Here is a 20688-nt window from a genome sequence, read left to right as displayed (position 1 = left end):
ATGATTGTGAGTAAACAAGCATTTAACGCTGGTTGTTTTCTCTATTGACACTGCATATTTACACGCATAAGAAGTGCCATTACGTTTATAACATAAAGAAATATTTTGTGCAGAAGGGACATTACATGAAGTGTTGTCAACTTTACAACATACCTTTGATATACGAATAAAATCTTAATTTGATGGTCATACATGGATTTTTCCAAAAAAGACTTGCAGGTGCTATAAGTAAGTAGATAAAGATTACAATTTATAAAACAATTTGGCTGTCGGGGCAAGCTAAATTTTGTTTTGAAGGCTGTATTAAATTGCACTCTCAGAAAATGTTACTTGATACATTTTATGGTATTTATGGTTTAGCTAAATGTTGATGAAAGAAAACATTAATGAGTTTATTACTGTACTATTTCAGAACTTGCCCAAAGAGAGATAGAAAATTTACATTGTGTGGAAGTTTTAGAGGTAAGCGATATATTCTAATATTTTGGCTAGTTTTGTTATTTTAATTAATTATTTAAACCTCTCACATCCTTAATGAACGACAGGGCAAAATATTTGTAAACTGGTACATAAGACAAAAGGAAAATTTGCATTAGCCAAGTGCTTGAAGTGATTGTGTACTTTTGATCAAAACTTGGAACAGAATCGGAAAGAACAAAAAGAAAATTTTCATAATCCAACCATGACATGCTTGAAATGTACTGATTAGTTTAAACATATTTTATATCTCAGAATATATATACATGTTATAATTTACAATATACACAGAGCAATTCAAATATTCTTATAAAACAGGATTAGAATGAAAGACAACGTGTTTTATAAAATTCTTCTTCTGAATGTACTGATTAAATCTTGAAGAAGAAAAAAACACGCAAAGTTTGAATATCATCTGGAATTAACTGAAGAACTGAATTGGGAAAAAAAATGGAACACTCCATCCTGATATATTTTGAATAGTCGCAAAACCACTAAGGGCCAATAGAATATGTATGTCACAAAATTTTACAACAAAATAAGCCAAGTCTAAAATAAATGTGATCCTGTGACCCAGGAAAGGTCATTCCTTGCAAAATTAGATTTCTCAAATTATTACAAAAAAATCTCTTGCCAAAATAAAGCTTTACCTATCTTAAGTTATTTGTCTAAAGTATGATATTTGGAAATATTATTTACAGAAATTAGGTTATTTTGAAAAAGATGAAGATATAAGATTAGGGAACACACAGTCTGATGTCATAAAAGGAGTAAGGAGTGTGTTCTGATAGTAGATCTAGTTTCTTTTCTGTCATTTTTGATGTTTTTAACATAATGTGTTCGATGTTTAATGTGTAAAGTTAAAAAAATGTGTTTAGTTTGAAAAATGTGTAAATGAAATCAATAAGAATTATACATGGTTTCTTAAGTTAAGTTAACTTGTTTATTTTACTTTTGCTTTTTATGATGGGTTTTTTATATAAATAAAAAATTAGGGAGAAATTGTGTATAACACCCACATTGCTTCAATATTGCTGTCTTCTTTTATTTTAATCTGCTGGAACCAACCAAATGTGATTTGCATTTTCACACCAGTATTGAGCCAGGCCAGCCTGCACATTTATGCTGTCTAATCAGGCCTTACACTGTTGACAGCTCATTGTTTGTATTTTGTAAATTAAATCCCTTAAAATTGTCAAATGGACTGCTCCAGATTCTAAGCAGAAGATAATTTCACAAATTCTGCAGGTTAACCCTTTAGGTGCTGGACCCAAAAGCATAAAGCCTTTGCCACCAGTATAGAGCCAGGCCAGCCTGCACATCCGTGCAGTCTGACCAGGCTCTATACTGTTGGCTGACAAATTTTAAATATTCAAATTGATATCCCTAAAATTGATAATGGACAGTCCCAAAAATGGAAGTGGGACAAGTCCATTTAAGATATTCAGCATGTTCAGGGTTAAGGAGTTTCAATAACTAGAACTGAGCAGTTAGTAAATCATAGATCATAGATGTTATCTTGACCTTATATCATGTAGGTGGCAAGTTAAAATTACCAATAAAACAGTGTTCGATTATAGGCATAGATGTGAAATCTGAATATAGAGTTAAAAAAAACTTCTGAAGCCATGTAGCTTAGTAGAATTTTAATTATGTCATAGATTATATATATTTGTTTGTTTTGCTGCCGTGTATTTGTTTATCGAAAGGTTTTTTTTATGTTAGTTAGCAACAGTTTTTTATTATCATCATAATTTTTCCCAATACATATATACATATCAAGTTGTTATACAGATGAAGTATATACCAAATTAAGAAGTGGTGTGCATTAATTACAAATTTTATATCTAGAAGAATGATCATGGATGGTGTTTTATAACTCACTTTAGGGGTCTGCTAAACATTGCTGTAAATCCTGCCATGAATTTAGGATTATTTCATGTGAGGAAGTTGTTCCGCTAGCTTATGGAAGGTCATTGATTGAAGTAAGGGGTTTCTTTGGTTTTCTTTCACCAATAAAGCTGGACTGTCACCATATAGTATTTTATTCTTATTTTTTTCAAGGACCATATTTTGGACCTGACTGACGAGCTAGAGGTTAGAAAGATTCGAGAATCTGAGGCCATAAAACACCACGAGTTTGAAAAACATCAAATAATTACAGATATAGAGGGCATGAGGGTAAGATATTGGTTTTATTATGTTTTGATTTTAGCATGACAGTTTTTTAAAGGTTTCTATAATTATAATAATTGTAACTTTTTTTATGTTTCCTATACAAGTTGGAGAGATGTATCTTTCCAGAATTGATTCATATTTTGGGTTATCTTGACAATGTAGTTAAAGGTATATTTTTACTTTCTAATATGGATCTGTCTTTTATTAATGTAAATATGTTTTGATACAATAAGTTAAAATTTAAGACTGAAAACAAAATCAAATCTTATCTTTGCATCAATAATGACTTGTATGTGCCAACCTGTATGTCTGTGCAATATCTATCACCCCTTTATACTGCACTTTGCCTAATTTTAGCATTTAGTTATCTTAACCCCTTACAAATAAATGGATTGTTCCAAAATCAGTGCAGGACAAGTCCATTTTGCAAACTCGGCAGGATAATGGGTTAATCAGATGTATTTTTTGTGAACATGATAGGATAAAGAGAAGGCCAGGATAGAGGAGAGATATGTGAGGTTACAACAGACTATGAGGGCGTTACAGGATGAAATTAAAGTGGCCAACTTAAATCATCAACAGGTATAGTGTTCTGTCTTTATAACCTGTCCCATAATATCGCTCCAATTTATGTGGGGGGCATATAGATTTGCCCTTGTCTTTCTGCCATGCTATCCATATGTAGACCGATAAAGCAGTGGAATTTGGGGGCACCTGTGTCCTATGGACACATTTCTAGTAGAAATTACTCTGTTCAGATCCACACATTTGCATGTAATAATACTTTAAGTCTCCTTTCGCTAGTATAGCTTGGAAGTAGCCATGTGTTAGCTTAACAGTTCCTATGCCTTAAAACGTATCTCCTGAAAGAATAAAGAATAACGTTCTTTTAATATAAACCCATACACATGCGTTTACTGACTCACAGTTGCAGTGCAATATTTTAACTTTATACTTTATCAGGTAAATCTAAAGTATTACAGAACCCAAAGGTTAAATTATAAGATTATTGGAATCAGTTTCAAATACTGGGAGAAGAGTGAAGTGTTGTTCTAAGGAATGTGAGAATATAAAAAATAACTTAGTTGATTTACATGCATTAGTTTAACTTTGTAGAATAATCATGCCATTTTAAGCCCAAAAAAAGGATAATTATGTGATATTAACTATATTTTGTAGGTTATTGAATTAGAGAAGAATATTGAGAATGTAAGGAAGTCACCTGGACGGAGGAAGGTAAATAACAACAGAGTGCGTATTAGTACACCGTCAAAAAGTCCACATAGGAGACCGCAGACCCCGCCTTGTAGACTTCCAAAAGGTCATGACGATTCCATGGCACCGATGGAAATGAGTGACGAACAATTTTCTCGTAAATTTGCGCGTAGAAAATCAATTGAGGACGGAGCATTGTGATAAGATGCTCAAAAAAAGTTTCGTTATTTCTTGTCGGCATCGTGAAAACTTTCAGGAATGAAAACTAAAACAAAACAATATGTGGAAATGCTGTGATGAAGAAAGTGTTGAAGTGTGTAGTTGATAAAAAAACAAATTAGACATGTTAGATGTATCTTAACTGACCTATTTGATCATAGTTGTTTGTGCTATAACACTGTTTAAGTATTTTGTTATGTTTATATTTTGTGTGAGGTACCTGATTGTGATTAACCATTTAACCTTCAAAATTTGTACAATGGGCTTGCCTAATCTTTTATTTTGTGGGAGTCCATTGTTAGTTTAGGGTATTTCAGTATCAACAAAAAAATGTAATTGATCAAGCAAGAGTCTAGGTTATGGTCAGATTGCTTGGACGTTCAGGCCGACCATACTCTATACCTGTAACTGATTTATACTGATGACATAGCCTGCTAATATAGTTGCTAGCATTCAAGACTTGTGTACTATATTGGAAGAAAAATTAAGTTTATTTCAATGTATTTGGTTTTCACATTCCTTTTTTTTTATACTTTTCCATTCTTTTTTTTCTTCCTTAGTCTATATCTTACGTATATTCTTTTTTGTTTAGGGTTTTAAGGTGAATTATAAACTATTTATTAGGGATATAATATATTACATGATTTTAGTGTTTATTTTACAAACTTTTACATTTCCGACCAGTTTTACAAAATTTTACAAAAATCTTTTTTACTGATTTATTTTAGAATATTTTATCATACCGTCCTTGACTTTTATAAGTGTCCTTTTTTATCTTAATAATTTATTTATTTATTTATTATAAACTATTAAGTAAATACAGAAATTTATTTTTACAAATGTTTTGTCCACATTGGACATCGTACATTCTGTATGCTGTTGATTCCATTGTGAAGTCCAATATTATCTTTATACATTCATGATTATTCTTGTCTCCTGTATGTTGTACAACCATCCATATCTGTCCTAATATTTTTTTTAATTTTTTTACCACGTAAACAGTTTATACCATGTGATAGTTTGTTGTATGACATACCTTTGTATCAAATGGGATACTCTTTATTACCACAGTTACTTTTAAAGGTTATAACTATCACATGGAAGATACATTATTGACCACTTTTTGCCACATACCACAGTTTCAACCAAATGGTATTTTCTGCTTTACCACAGTTTCCTCCAAATGGTATTTTCTGCTTTACCACAGTTTCTACCAAATGGTATTTTCTGTTTTACCACAGTTTCTACCAAATAGTACTTTCTGTACAACAGTTTCTACCAAATGGAATTTTTGGCTTTACCACAGTTTCTAAAAAATGGTATTTACTACTTTACCACAGTTTCTACTGAATGGTATTTTTGGCTGTACAAAGCTTCTAACAGATTGTGTTTTCTCTTTTACATCTGTTTCTACTACCCAGGTACTCTGCTTAACCACAATTTCTGTCCTACTTTTAAGTTTTTATAGATTGTTGTTGTTGTTTTATCTGTGATATTATGATACTGTTACATTGACAGTATTATTTTGGTTTTTTTTTTATGTTCAATTGATAATCATGTACTGATTTAGTTGATCTGATGCATTTTATTAAACTGCACATTTTGATGTATAGTTATATCATTAGCATAAATTAGATTTGTTCTATATTTAGATGAACAGCTTCGTCTCTTGAGGTTTATGATATTCAAGGGTTCAATTCTACTTTGGTAGTTTAATGTTAAGTTACAAAGTTTTACCGGAAGTTGTCCATCACTGCTATGGGCTTACATCCTGTTGCAGGAAACTTTAAGTTTTTAATATTTCATGAGGGGAAACTATCCAGCTACTGTTCAGAATAAGCTTTTACGACTAATGTTTAACGATTATGCATTTAAAAGGATTTTGTGGGGAGGGGACAGCTATATCATCACCTTAGTGCAGTAATGGGTTAACTCCTTATATAATGTAATAGGACTTAACCCATTACTGCACTGAAGGGATGATATATAGAATTTCTTTGTTTATATGAATCATTAGTAATTAATTCATGTTTTCTACCCATACATTTTGAATGTGGAGGAGAATGGTTCCCAGCCTGCCAATATGTAATAATGTACATTTTAAATATGATCTTTTACTATGTAGTTTCAATGTTTTAGATATGTTTTTTGTGCTCCATTTATGTAAGACATTGTTTTTTCCTATAAAAAATGATTATTAACTATTTTCAAACTTTTTTTAAGTAGATGAAAAAATAATACTTAAGCTCTTAAATTGGATTATTGGTATTACCATAAAATAAAATGTTTGATTATTGTTAGCTGTAGAGGTTTCTTTATTGTTGTAGTTTTTTTTCTTTTAATTATTTTGTTCTTTATAGGTTAAAAATTAAAATTAAAAAATAAATGTACAATAATACATAAAAATATAAATTGGTAAATAAATTTCATAGCATAAACAAATTATTTTCAAAAGTTTTCTTGAGATTAACCGTGCGACTGATGATAGCTACAGAAACCACCCAAGCTAGTGAAGCTACCAGTGCAAACCGGGACATCTGGCACATATGTACTGCCTAGTCATGGTCTGCACTGTTTGCTGTTTAGTCAGTACTTATTTTGAAGTTTTCGCTAAAATAATGATGTGGTTCAGATTGAAAGATGCAGAAATCCATGCTTACTGTCAGTATTTGGATAAAACGGTCAAGGGCCATAACTCAAATGTGTATTTCGTTTATCGTGTGTCTTAACTATCATTGCATTCATGATAAACAATTATCATGTACTGTTTGAATGAGGGTAGTATGACTGAACTATAATAATTATATCCAACATTAGTTTGTTAGAGCATTATTTATTTAGCGTAAAAAAGTAGATGTAAAAAAGGGTCTGAAAAATAATTTATTGTTTTGAAGAAGTGATTTTTCAATTTTCTTACATATCAATCTCATTCTTAATTAGTGTTTTGTCTCTTTATATCATTTACTGTTATCTGTGATATATTTTTGAGTTACTGAAAATGTGTACAAATTTATATACTGATAAAAAGAGGGATCTTTGCTGAAATGCTTCCCAATTTTTGTATACCTTAATAAGGTTTAATAACTTAACAAATGCCACCAAATATTTTTTGGTCTGAATCAGTTAATGAAGGATTTAACACTTTTCGTTACGCCTTGTCTCTTTGATATTTGTGTTTAGAAACTTACCAGATTCCGACTTCAACACTAAAAATAATGTAAATAGTGTGGTGTAATTCAGCATTAATCTAGTATTAAGTTAATCTTTCACACTTAAGAGAGAAATGTATGGACTTTCAGACTTTTTGATAAATGATTCTTAATTTGATACATGTATATAACATAAAGCATGTTCAAAGGTCACCCACATGTACAAGTTTCTATAAACCCTGTATTACATTGTATAAGCATTTAAGAAAATGTTTTGTTACGAACTTACGAATAGAGCAGATAAAAAAGTGTCTTTTTGAATCACTTAGATTTCATAACAATAAAAACTGATTAAATGATGTAATGTACAGAATGAATGCCCATGTATTTTGAGTGGCTCTCTTAATTTCATGAATGTTATGAATCAACACTGAACCATTTTATCTTCGAGAATAAAAGATAATTATTTTGTGTTTGTAGAAGTTGTTTCACTGTAAAAAGATAACGATGAGCACATATGTACACTTATTTATATCTCAACTTTTTTGGATAGATGTCTAGAAGTTTTACACAGTATTTATATACATGTATTTTTTATATGTAACAATGATAATTGTCGCTAGAATCATTTAAATAAACTGTCTTTATATTTACTATAACTGTCTTTGTTGTGTTTATTTTCAGTGCCAACTCATGCCCTGTATATGTACATATGGAACACTTAATATTTCAATACTCCTTCATTCAAGGAATGGATCTATATATACACTAACTTGCATTTTCATCCAGAGCAGTTGAATTGTTGCATTAAGATATAATCTTTAATACAGTTCGGAATTGGAATGGCATTGATTACTGTAAACAGTCTTTTACCTTGATAAGTCTCGCGTATATTGAGACGGGTTATGTCTTTCAAACAGCGCGGACTATTTAAGTTTATGTCAAAAACGGTTTTATATCCGGGGATTTCGAGCTCTATTTCATCTATGTCCGTTTGTGAAACAGGAAACCCGTATTTGTACAACCATGGTAAAAGACACATTTCTTTTGCAATGGTGTATTTTTCAGAAGTCCTTTGAGCCTCGTAATGAGTTTCGACATCGTCTGGTGAAGTTTTATCGAATACATCGTGGCATTTTCTTTTATCATATTCTATCGCTTTCTTTATAACGTCTGTATTCGATATAATACATGGATTCTGAGATAACAATAATTTCAAAATTTTCACAACTTCTGGCATACGAGACCTGTAATATATGGCTTTAGAAATAAAACTTAATAACGCAGTTATTCCATAGTGGTCTGTACTGTCAACATCTCCACCTTGAGAAATGATTGTATCAAACACCTCAAACGACGACATATTCAAAACAGCCTCGTGCAGAACAGATTTCCCTCGTGAATTACGTGCACGGATGTCCCGCCCATTTTCGCAAAGACGCTTTATAGTTCTTTCAAGTACACCGTTCATTGCCAAAATCTCATGTAATTTTCCAATGTTAAGTAAAGCAGCAAATACGTCAGATTGGTTTACGTCACGCATGTCTGTTTTATCCACTTCATATACTTTTAGCAATTCTTTTGTGCATTCATCAAACTTTAAAGCATCTGCAAGGTCAATAACGTTGCAGTTGTGACCTAGGACAGGTACAGTGTTAACTCCATATATGTCACCCAAATTCCGCCGAAACTCCCCAAACTTTATTATCAATTTCGGTTTATGATATAGAACACAGAAAATAGGTATATGAAATACCCATCTATATTTTAAAATACTCTTTGAATTTCGCTTTGCTGTAATATCTTCTGCTAGCGTTCCAAGTAAAATATCAAAAACATTGTCGTCTGCCACAGCAATGACGTCAACACAAGCGTTTACACTCACAGCCATTTTTGTCCACAGTAGCCTGAAAATGTATAAAGAAAATGATCGAATTTGTTAACGAAAACATTTAAATCAATGTGAATATTTGTACACGTCGTAAATCTGTTTATTTATTAATTGATTTCAAATCACACTACGAAGTAGATCTAGATCTACTTGCTTCAGATTCCATGCCCAAAGTGTTATATACCACATATGTATTGATTAAATTGTTGGATCGATCTTATTCATATGTAACTCATACATTATAATATATAATACAGAGTAACATATATGTACACGACTGTATATATGTGTTCGATACGTAAATAATAACCGCAGTTCAAGCGTGACATCAGAAAGACATGTATACGCGTATATATATATGTAATTCAACAATTTCAGTAATATTTCCTTTAACGAATATCCCACCTGTTAATTATCCCACCAGAAAAACATCTGACCCGATATTGAATCGATGGTATTTACTATTGGAAATATCTACAAATAATATCGATTTTACACATATGTATATATATCAACAGTAATCTTATTATAAAAAGCATACTTATAAGCGTTTTAAAGTTTAAGCTTAATTTATCGCTTTCTAAACTGAAATAACGTTCAGATTTACATAATAAATATACAACAAATATTTTGAAAAGTCACGTGCTTACATGTCGCTGTCTTTGACGATTTTATATTATTGTACTTTTCTCATCGTTTAAAAATTATCAAACCAGGTACGTATATTAACTGCTTTTTAGTGGGTGTGGCTAGATTGTAATTACTATATCCAGTTGTTTTTATTTTAAAACATATTCTCTTTGTTGCTTTTTATACAATTATATTGAGTAAACTGTTTCACCACTACATATGTCAGTATCTTTTCATGTTCTCTTAAATGAACGTACATGTTTTCGAGAGAATAGACATAAAGGTATTAGAAATGGTAGTATCAGGTACCTGGTAGTAAAAAAAGAAATAAAAATGAAAACACATAAGTTTTGCCTTTTATTTTATAACTTGATTTAAATAAAACTTCAATAGCATCGCACTGGCTATAAAATGACTGTTTATGATGTTTTCATTTAGTGTCACTTTATTCCCGATATTTATTTGACACTTCTGGGACTCTCCTGGCACAAGCTGCAAATCTGAACTTTTGGGCTGTATCAGCATTCAGTGAAATTGTCGTGCTGATCTACCACTTGAAACCCTTGAAACACATTTGTTACGATCTGAAATAGATGAAATGACATTTAATATAAATATTTTGTTTTATCAACACAGAATAACCATGTACTAATGTTAATATACGTACCTGGAATAACTAACAAAAAAGAAGTTGAATATAACTTCTGAGTAAATGAAAAAAAAATGGGGGAAAATTCATCCATTTTCAAAAAGACATAGCATCAAAATTACTCGGCTGAAAATTATAAATAATATCATAAACCATTTACTATGATGTAGTACCAAACTTTTCAGCTTTCATTTATATTTTAAAGGTCTTTAAATACCTCTGATGCTTCGGCTAAAATAGGTCGTGAATTTAATTTTGCACCACAAAAATTTAACATTTTCCTTCAAATTCCACGCCACAAAACAATAGAACAGATGATAAGGGAGTGTTAAAAGTACTTTCACGACATACTTGAATTTATTTTAAACCGATTTGTGCAAGTTTAGTCAGTTTTCTTCGAGTGGTTTAAACCTGATGTCTCAGCAGATTTTATACGTGTTCACTCGTTTCAAACAAACTTTCCGCCATTTTGTAAATCTCATTCATCCAGAGCCAATTTACGCCATTGAAAGCGTGATCTAGTAAAAATTTACATACATAACAAAGAAATAAGACTAACCTGCCATTATTTCTTGAGTATTTTGTGCAGATGCCCATAAATTAGCGCTTAATTAACATATTTTTTCATGAACTGAAATTGTTGCCTTCCGCCATCGATTAATGTTTTTCGTAGCATGTGCGCATGCGCGTAAATGGCACGACACCAATCACGGTCTAAAATCTAGTTGCGGATACCGTTAATATACGTACCTGATCAAACTTATTACCGTTTGCGCTCGAACATGTGGTTAACATAAATGATACAATAAAAAATGCTGGTTTTTTTTTTTTTGGGGGGGGGGGGATAATTTCAGGGTCCATTTACATTACATTAGGTATAATCTACGCAAATATTCTGAATAAGTACACATGTATGTTAGTTTGTTAGATTACTTAAAATTGACATAGTAATATACATCACACACATATTCGAGACATTATAATAACCTTCATTAATGTACATGTATTTAGGTTTTCTGGACCATCCCTCTTCCAAGATATGGTTTTTATTTGTTTGGGTCGTCAGACCAAACAAATAATGGTAGCGAAATTTCAGAGTCTAATGTTCTTAATTGCAAATGCCGAAAGTAGTCCACTTTTTTTAAGCGGTTACTTCCCTTTTGTATGTACACTAAAGCCGAAAAATTCAGGGGAGATCACTGCGTAAAGATGGTCAAAGACAGGCGCATCAATTTTCAAGCAAAGTAATTCCCGAATGGTCGAAGATTTCTAATATTGTTTTCTGGTATTTTCTGATCGAAAATAACTAAATACAAAGCGGACATTCAATCTCTGACACAGAAGTTTATGACAAACCTAACAACAAGTAGTTCTCAAAACAGCTTAAAACTAGCGTTTTAAAAGAAAGAAATATTTTATTTTGTTACAAGTATCCAACAAATTACAACGCATTTAAAGTTAAACAATAGCGTTGGCTTATAGAATTGTCAATAAATGCACAATCACAAATTACGCGGATGAATATGATTTTATCAATGAAAATACTATTTTTAGCCATGTAGATTACCGAATACTACACAAACCGAGTAGTGGAATATATAGATTCTACATGTCGGACTGTTTGGGCGAGAGGATTTTCGCTAAAATATTTACTTCAATTTTAAACAACAGGTTTACCCTGAACAAAATACCTCGAAATTAATAAGGATTACAAACCTGAATGCAATGGAAGTTCTAAATTTAGAATGACTTGATATTATTCAGACAAATTGTGTATAACTTCTCCGTGGTACAGTGGTAACGCGCTCGCTTAGTGAGTGAGAGGTCTCGAGTTCGAATCCCAGTCGAGGAATTTTTTTTTTTGTTAAATTCTTTTTTTAATTGTTTTTTTCTTAAGGAAGTAGCCATGATTTACAAGGATAAAGTGTGGCTGTCGTAAAAAAAGTACATAAATGATTTTTTGATGCAACTCTAGTTATGCAGAATTCCGTATGTGCCTTACAAAATGAATTATAATACATAAAAATAAACTTATACAGGAAAATGCATACAGATATACAGTACGATTTAGATTGCAAAGATCAGAAAATACCAAAGAACTTGAAGCCCTTTGATTCTTTATAAATATACATGCTTATAGTAAGCTTCAGGATTATTTACATCTGTGTTAAACAACAGTTAAAAGTCGTTACAAGCCCTAATTTAGAATAATATGGTTTTCTTCAGGCCGTTTACATATAAATTGAACCGTGGCTGAAGGGTTTTCGGGCTCGCTTAGGAAGCGAGAGGTCTGGAGTTCAAATCCCAGTAAAGGTAACTCATTTTTTTTAAACTGTTAAAGTCAAATAAACATTGGATTGAATATCAGTGTTGCAATTAGTCTTATAGCCAATTTACTACAATTAAAACGCTGGAAAGCATTGGTGGCACTAAACATATAATCTCACAACCTGCACCTTTCTTACATTCTGAGACCCAAACAAATTCAGCGCCTTCTGTGCTTTGATTTTTTTTAGTCTTAAAAGCTGCAAGAACTCGTGGGAAACACGACGGCAATATATGGATGTCCCTGTCTGGCATTATTGAACAGTGCGAGTTCAATCCCCCGCTATGATTGCCTAGGAAACTATATACATATTTAATCTAAACTATTGACCTCAGTTCGTCACGGATCGAGATTCATTCGGAGATGTCCGTGATTTGAAAACCATCTTGTACGGAAATACCCGATATTTATCGGTGTTTAACGAAAAGACAAATAAGGAAGTCAAGGGAGGTAACCGCTTTGTTATGTAAACACATACATGTGCGCTTTCATAACAGTTTCACTTCGGCGTTACGTAAATTGTCAATTTTAACAAGTTTCTTTGCTGTTTATCTAAACAGATTGGGTTAATAAAGATTAAAGCAAGCAGAATGCACGCATTCAGCACAACTCTGTGCATTTTCTTTGTTTTTATTAATCATAACAACGGAATATTTGTGAAAGAGAACTGGCTGGATGGCATAAAGACCAATCAAAAAAATTATGGAGTAGCAGTCTCGGATGTAAATCATGACGGTAACCCGGATTTTATTGTCGCCGGATACGATGGAGCTAATTTTGTTTTCACCTACGATAAAACAACGGGAACTGTGACGAACATTGCACAAGACAACACCCCATTCGCCAGACTGAGGGATGTTCCGGGCGCTGCAATTGGTAAGTTTGTTTTTCTATATCGTAATATATAGAAAGCAATTTAAGGATGACGCTTAAAAATATTCACTTATTCACCATTTTTTGCTTTCAAATTTCATGATATCAGTCAGATACAGTTCAACACCTCATGCAAAAGTTTGATGGTGTATGCACTATTCACTGTTGTCATGCAATTATATATTTGTAACTTATTAAATTGAATTACTGTCATAACAGTTTCCACGTAATGATGGACAAACAACCTCTGAAAAGAAGATGCAAATTACGTGTTAGTGTGTTATAAACCTGCTTTTAAACTATAAAAGATGCCCTTACATATGTACAGGTCGGTTTGAATATTCTGAATAAAGTTAAAGCCAAAAAGTGATAGTTTGGCATCCACTTCAGCGTTGAAATACTTATAAATATTGAATGATTTCAAATATCTCCCAATATTCAGATAAGATACTTAATTTAGGCATTTTTAGTCATCTTCAAATGTTAGACATGTTAATCAATTCGGAATAAAACAGATCTAAGTTCTAACAGTTATATATATTTTCGTCTTTACGAAAATTTCATTGAGCTTTTTATCATTTATTCCGGAAGATTAACGTAGTCAGTTTACATTGAAATAATTTTATCATTATTTATGCAGTATTCTACACCATATTCTTACTTGAATATTTTCTTATGCAATTTATTTTTGTTATTTTCTAGGAGTTGCCGCCTGTGACATTGACGGTGATGGCAAAGAAGAAATTTACTTTCTCAACACCAACCAGGCGTATGCTGGACGAGCTGCATACGGCGACAAGATCTTCAAGTGGCGTGACAATCGTTACGTCGACTTGTACTCCGACACGGTCAATTACAATATGCCAGCCAAAGGTTTCGCTGGTAGATCAGTGGCTTGTGTAGATAGACGAGGGTCGGGAAAGTATTCCTTTGTGCTGGCAACATACTCAGCTTACGGAGAAGGTGAATAAAAAGTTTATACAATTTTATTGAAGTACATATCTTCATTGGGGTGAAAAGGTCTTGTGTTCATGTTCCAGCAATTCCATTAGAAATACAGTCAAACCCGTGAATTAATGCCATCAAAGGGAGAGACTGAACATGTCCTTATAGACAAGTGATCGTTTTTTGGACATTACTCTGTGGTATTCAATAAACGAAGGTTTGTCGAAGAGTAGACTTTATTTTAAGGATGGTTTCTATTAGGAGGTGGCCGTAATACAGGTTTGACTGAACCATGTTTTAAACTTTATTGCATTGGTTTTATTAGTTTATATTCTTTGCATATTGACAGCAAATGTCTAACAAAATTATAATGTGAATGAAGAATGACTGCGTCCTGTCGTAGGAATTTCAGACTAAAACTATTTTATGCTTCAAAAACATTTTGTTCCACTGAATATAGAAAATATGGATAAAGTTATTTAATTACTACATATATTACTTGTATATTGTAGGCCAGTTTGCATTGATAGAGATGGACGAAAGTCATCCGGAAAATGATATAAATACGGGAAGGATTGTTCTAAAGAATGTGGGAGGTCCAGCTGGAATTGCTAGAAGCACAGGTAACCATACCTATATTTCAATTGATTTTGTTCTTAACATATTAACCCTTATATTTTCCGTGCAAGACATAGAAAGTCTGATTACCCGAAAGTTTTTATCAGCTGATAGTTATTCTTTGCCTTTTTTCATACATTGCTAGCATAAACTAGACAGACCAGAAATTTTCGCCACTTGGTCTGCTTTTGATAACTGTATTTTTGTTATGTAATTATAATTAGAACAAAAAATTTAAAAAATGTATTATTTATATAACGATGCTCGACGTATTAAGTTCTTTTGAGTGAATGAATGCAAAACTATATTACTCAAAAACCTTGGGCATGACAATTTTATTGTAAACGTTAATTTTGTTTGAGGTGCATTTATTTGAAATTTCTATATTTACAGGGGGTCGTGGAATCGTTGTGGGTCCCATCCTCGGAAATAACGGACGCTCAGATATATTCTTCGGTAATGAAGGGAATTCTGGTCTTCGAAATGCTGGCGCCAACTATTTATTCATGAATAAAGGGGACGGTACTTTCACAGACATTGCTGGAGCCGCTGGAATTGCCGACGCCGACGAAAATGTGCGTGGTATCGCGCTGGCAGATTTTAACAGAGATGGTAAAATAGATATTGCATACGGAAATTGGAACGGACCGCACCGTCTGTTTTTACAGAAGAGAAATAAAGACAGTGTGACATTTACGAACTTTGCCAGTTCAAATGCTAACTATAGCATGCCGTCTTTAATAAGAACTGTAATAGCAGCTGACTTTGATAATGATGGAGTAATGGAAGTGTTACATAACAATATTTACAGCAGAGGTCGCTTACAACCAAATAAATTATTTAAAATAGTACCTGATGGCAAGGGTGTTAAAATACAAGATTTAGATATTGGTGATGCCCTTGAAGAAAATGGATATGGTACGGGTGGCGCAGTTACTGATTTCAACGGGGATGGTAAATTAGAAGTTATGCTGTCTCACGGTGAAGGAAATTCTCAGCCGTTGTCAATTTTCACAGTCAGCACGGGAGCTGGTAATAACTGGATCCGAATCCAACCTAGGACGAAATTTGGAGCCCCAGCTCGTGGATCTGCTGTCAAAGTTACAACGCAGTCGGGAACCATCCATTTACACGTTATAGACGGTGGCTCGGGATATTTATGTGAAATGGAACCTTACGCTCACATAGGTCTTGGTAAAGAGATCCCGAAAGAACTTTCCATTCAATGGCCAGATGGGACGACTATCAGTAAAGCTTTGACAAGTGCTGACTTGAACAAAGTTCATATTGTAGATTATAAAAGCAAGGTAAGTTTTGGTCAAACTTATAGTATAATATCAAACAATCATTGCAATATGTTGTCTGTTGGTCAAAAGATCAAACAAAATTCATGAATAACATGTTGCTTTAGAAAAAGGTAAACATATGTGAGGGAAAAAGTTCAACTGTTGTTTGGTAACACATGTTCGCAGGTACACGTTTTGTATTCTTTTTTCTATTTTACAGTACCCTTAGGGTTTTGGTGTAGACTTTGATATATTTTGAAGTGAAAGCTTTTGGCATGATATCAGAGGCATTACTATGTTCTAGATATTACCTGTGTGTAATATGCGTAAGAACAGAAAACAACATTTAATTATTAATTCTATGTTAAAACATTTCAGGCGCCAAACGACAAAGTCAGCGATAAAAGCAATCAGTCTGGTCCAAAAGTTTGTCCGGTAAGTTTCTGGATGCTGGTAGATGCTATACGCCGTGGTGTGTTCCGCATGTGTTTTGTATGATGACAGAAACCCAAGAAATGTCTAAATGCTGATGCAATTTTCACAATAGTATTAACTTTCTAGTCAATATTAATACCGGTGGAAGTAAATATGTTTGATGCATGTTTGAATATGTTTTCGTAATGACTTAAAAAGGAAATTTTAAAGCATGAACTGTATGACGCAATGGTGTTGGGTTGTCGAATATTTTATTTTCATATCCGTCCTCCAAGTTTATTTTTGTTATACAAATAAATAAAAAGTATTAATTCCTATCTTATTGTGTGTTTCAGTTATATTAATACAATATGCAAATATATAAATACAATATGATATGCATATAGTTTTATATGTTTTAAAAGGATGTGGAAATTGTATCTTGTAATGTTTTGAACTCTAACATCAGAGAGTGATGTCAGCGGTATCTTTACAAATTAAGTAGAATCGAAGAACGTTCATTATTTTATTTTTTGAATGTGTATAATTGTTCAACTGTCAATCCGTAATGATTATGTGAAAGTTATATGATATGGTACAAAAACAAACACACAAACAAAAACAGCATGAAGCTTTTCATTTCTACGTATTAAATGTATTATTCACTGATAAAACAATGTTTTGTAACCCTGCATAGCCATGTGTAAGCTTAGAATGTAATATGGGCGGTTAATGTAATTTCGCACATTCTGTTTGTTCAAAATGCATTTGATGTTTTATGCGTTCTCTCATACTCTAGAATGCTCTCATCAATTTGGAACGCATTATGTTTACAACATTTATATAGACATTTAGCATATCACAACAAGTCGGACTATATTGCCAATCAAATCAATCGGAAGGACTTCGGTAGTATTTATGCTGGATGTATTTTTGATGTTAAACTTTGAAAAATTCTGAAACGAAATTTAACAGACCTCGCTTCGGCTACAAAATTTTATAGATGTAAAACCGCCCAGTGTTTTTGTATTTAAAATGTGCATGTATTGTACATGTACGTTTATTATGGAAATCAGAAAATACATGAATAGCACGTTTTATTCATTTCAATTTTAGATTGGTACCTGTGATGACAAATCCGTTGAAAAGATGTTAAAATATGCCGAAGAAACGGGATCGGCACAGCATTTAGCCCCATCTTGCTTCTTGTTTGTTCTGCACATTGTCTGCTTGTGTTGGCTGTTTTGATTGGATTATTGGGATATAGACATTTTGTTTACATTTGACAAAACATTATGTTTAGCTGTACTAAAATGAAAATGCATGACTCTGTGATTGGGAAAGTTGGTATGTCGGAGGGACAATATTATTCCGCATGACGCCTTAGCGATGTAGCATACCACATAACTAATATTGTGGAAAATAGCAAGTGATGTTTGTCAACAAGGACAATAAAAGCATGTGTCTGAGAAAGACCAACAAAGCATGATAAAAACGAAACGCTGCTAGATAAAATTGCTAATGAAATTTGAAATTGTGAGGAAAAGCGCATGGTGTAGATACGGGAATGTATTGATATAGGGAATGCATTGATATTCTCGTACATGAGTAACAAGAAATGTATCAGTTAAAATGCCAAAGTAATGTGTATATATATAGCAGAAGGTTCATTATATAGTGTATGGCACTGAAATGTGGGGTTGATAAATTTCTTTGTTAATATGCAAACTTATTACTAAATTGTAAGCTGGTTTTACAGTTTTGCCATTATTTATTGAATTCCTATTACAAGGACTATTGTATCTATAAATGTTTTTGTACATTGTGTTTTATTTGCACATTATTGTTGTTATTTATTAATAAAATATAAAAGAAATTTCTGTCTCCTGATAATAGTATTCAGATCATAATTTTTATTCAAATTAAAAACTACCACTTTTACTTATAACAACAATCGTGTTGTTTCAGGTTGGAAAGTGGAAGGCAACACCCTGTAAGTATTTAGCTTATACTGAATTTCTTTAAGAATATGTAAGAAGCTAGAAGCTTATACATACTCTCGAATCTGTCCCTGGAACCAACCAGTACTGAGCAATGAATGTTAGGCTTTTACTCAAGGAAACAACGGCTTACCTCTAAAGGGGTTTGAACCCACGCGGCTAGCGATCTTGAAAGTGTTAACCAATCGGACTTGTCTCCACTTTTTTTAATCGGACTTGTCTCCACTTCTTTACAAGTATATTTAAGGAATTATATTCAACCTATAAATTAACATGCAACTACACTTAATTGAGATAAGTGACATGTACAAAATGTACATGTACAATATCGATGTTTGGCCAGAACATAACGATAAACTCTACAGTTTGAGGAACTTTGAGAATCTGAACGCTGAATGTTGAAAAGGCTGATATGCATCAATCCGCAATGATTATGCCGATACTATTCTTGCCTGTTTAAGTTGTATATTAAAACATTAGATATCCAACTTCGGTTCGTATATAGCTCGAAACAAGAGAAAGCAGGAATTAGAATTCTTTATGCTATTTTGTAGATCGTGATTTTCCTGTCCTGTGTGAAGGTGACAGGGTGACGCGTGGTCCTGGTTGGACTTGGAGAAATGAGGTAAAATAAAATATAAATCATATACTTCATTTTAACTCACAAATCAAATTGATACATTATTATTCTTGAGGTTAAGGACAACTGTTTAAAAAAACTACACAGCCACAAATATTTGTTTTTTACTTTTCTCTCCCCCACCCCTTATGAGGGACAGGGGGTTCTTTAAAGTTATATAACTGATGTCCAAGTAATGTCCCTTTCACTGAACATTTTTCAGTATATACATGTACAAACTGTTAATGTCTAAAATAATTTTTTCAAAGTTTGTAACAAATAATTTACAACAGACTTTAAACGAAGCGCTGTGGAAATAAGAACAGTTTAATATTTGTAAAATAAGTTGTGAAAAAAAGAAAGAAGTTCAAATACGATTTTAAGAAGCCCGTTTGCAACGATTCTGTTCAGAAATCTATTTATTTGTTTCTAGAACAATGGAGGACCTGGTGCTGTGGTGAACGGAGACGTTTCCTCCTACATTACCTACAATGCTAACAGAGGCGACCCCTACTGGGTTCAAGTCAGATGGGAACGGAACGGGGTTTCACTGCCGTATCGCATGGGGTCTAGAGGCGCACAGGACCTTTGTCTTTGCTCAGACTGCGGTGTGAGACCTGAATGCCAGTGTTCATGCTAGGTTCCATTAAAAATACTATCTTACTCAACAAAGTTGCAAGATCTATATTGCTTTATGTGTGCTTTGTACTCTGTACGTTTTGGCTGTATGTCAGAACTGGGAAAGGATTCATTTAGCTTCACATGACATGCAATATGTATTCAAGCCTTACAATTGCACGAGAACCCATCCGTGTTAATCACATCGCTATTTTCATCATCAGACAAGACAAGTTTTAGTTGTCAACAAATGAATAATGTAGTTTGAACTTGCTTAAGATCTGAATGTTTTGAAGTTAAATCAGATGTGATTTTTATGTATCTTCTGTGTTAGAAGGTTATATAATAATGCTGTTAAATACATGTAGGTTTTATAAAATGCTGTTACTGTAAGAAATTTTTTGTACTAAAGGGTATTAAACGTGTAATTGTGGTATAGTATCGGGCAATTTCTTTTGTATCTTATATTGAATTCCTTTGCACTGAAACAACATTATCATGATCACCATAAAATTATCCATCATCATCATCATCATCATCATCATCATCATCATCATCATCAACAACAACGTTGTTGTTAC

The 20688-nt window shown here is 32.7% G+C and overlaps 3 protein-coding genes across 6 annotated transcripts in view; 2 read left to right on the top strand and 1 right to left on the bottom strand.

The window, feature by feature from the left end:
• LOC132741460 (centrosomal protein of 128 kDa-like) overlaps positions 1–7828 on the top strand; it is a 33499-nt gene extending 25671 nt beyond the window's left edge. For 2 of the 3 annotated variants that reach the window (XM_060729627.1, XM_060729626.1), the window contains 4 exons: positions 413–462; positions 2542–2658; positions 3136–3237; positions 3835–7828. In XM_060729627.1, coding sequence (XP_060585610.1) covers positions 413–462; positions 2542–2658; positions 3136–3237; positions 3835–4071 — 506 coding nt within the window. In that variant the 3' untranslated portion in view covers positions 4072–7828. Of the gene's footprint in view, positions 1–412; positions 463–1178; positions 1281–2541; positions 2659–3135; positions 3238–3834 lie in introns of those variants that run through there. The other variant, XM_060729628.1, reaches the window with a different exon arrangement.
• Positions 7812–9553, bottom strand: LOC132741462 (uncharacterized). Its single transcript, XM_060729629.1, has 2 exons — positions 9535–9553; positions 7812–9145 (listed from the first exon to the last, which is right to left on the bottom strand). Exon 2 carries the CDS (start codon positions 9127–9129, stop codon positions 8020–8022), a length of 1110 nt encoding a protein of 369 aa, XP_060585612.1. The 5' UTR covers positions 9130–9145; positions 9535–9553; the 3' UTR covers positions 7812–8019.
• Positions 9554–13204: 3651 nt separating this feature from the next.
• On the top strand, positions 13205–20653 carry LOC132741458 (cartilage acidic protein 1-like). 2 transcript variants are annotated; one of them, XM_060729623.1, is made up of 8 exons: positions 13205–13610; positions 14310–14570; positions 15065–15175; positions 15564–16477; positions 16835–16891; positions 18839–18863; positions 19425–19495; positions 19923–20653. In XM_060729623.1, exons 1-8 carry the CDS (start codon positions 13325–13327, stop codon positions 20127–20129), a joined length of 1932 nt encoding a protein of 643 aa, XP_060585606.1. In that variant the 5' UTR covers positions 13205–13324; the 3' UTR covers positions 20130–20653. The 2 variants fall into 2 exon arrangements, with proteins under 2 accessions (XP_060585606.1, XP_060585607.1); XM_060729624.1 differs by lacking the exons at positions 18839–18863; positions 19425–19495; positions 19923–20653 and adding an exon at positions 17987–18453 and having other exon boundaries at positions 13206–13610.
• Positions 20654–20688: the final 35 nt, after the last annotated feature.

This window comes from Ruditapes philippinarum, unplaced genomic scaffold, assembly GCF_026571515.1.
Source record: "Ruditapes philippinarum isolate M1 unplaced genomic scaffold, ASM2657151v2 ctg112_1_1_1_1, whole genome shotgun sequence".
In the NCBI taxonomy this organism is placed as follows: domain Eukaryota; kingdom Metazoa; phylum Mollusca; class Bivalvia; order Venerida; family Veneridae; genus Ruditapes; species Ruditapes philippinarum.
Note: the sequence above shows the minus strand (reverse complement) of the source record. Positions and strands in the feature narration are given on the sequence as shown.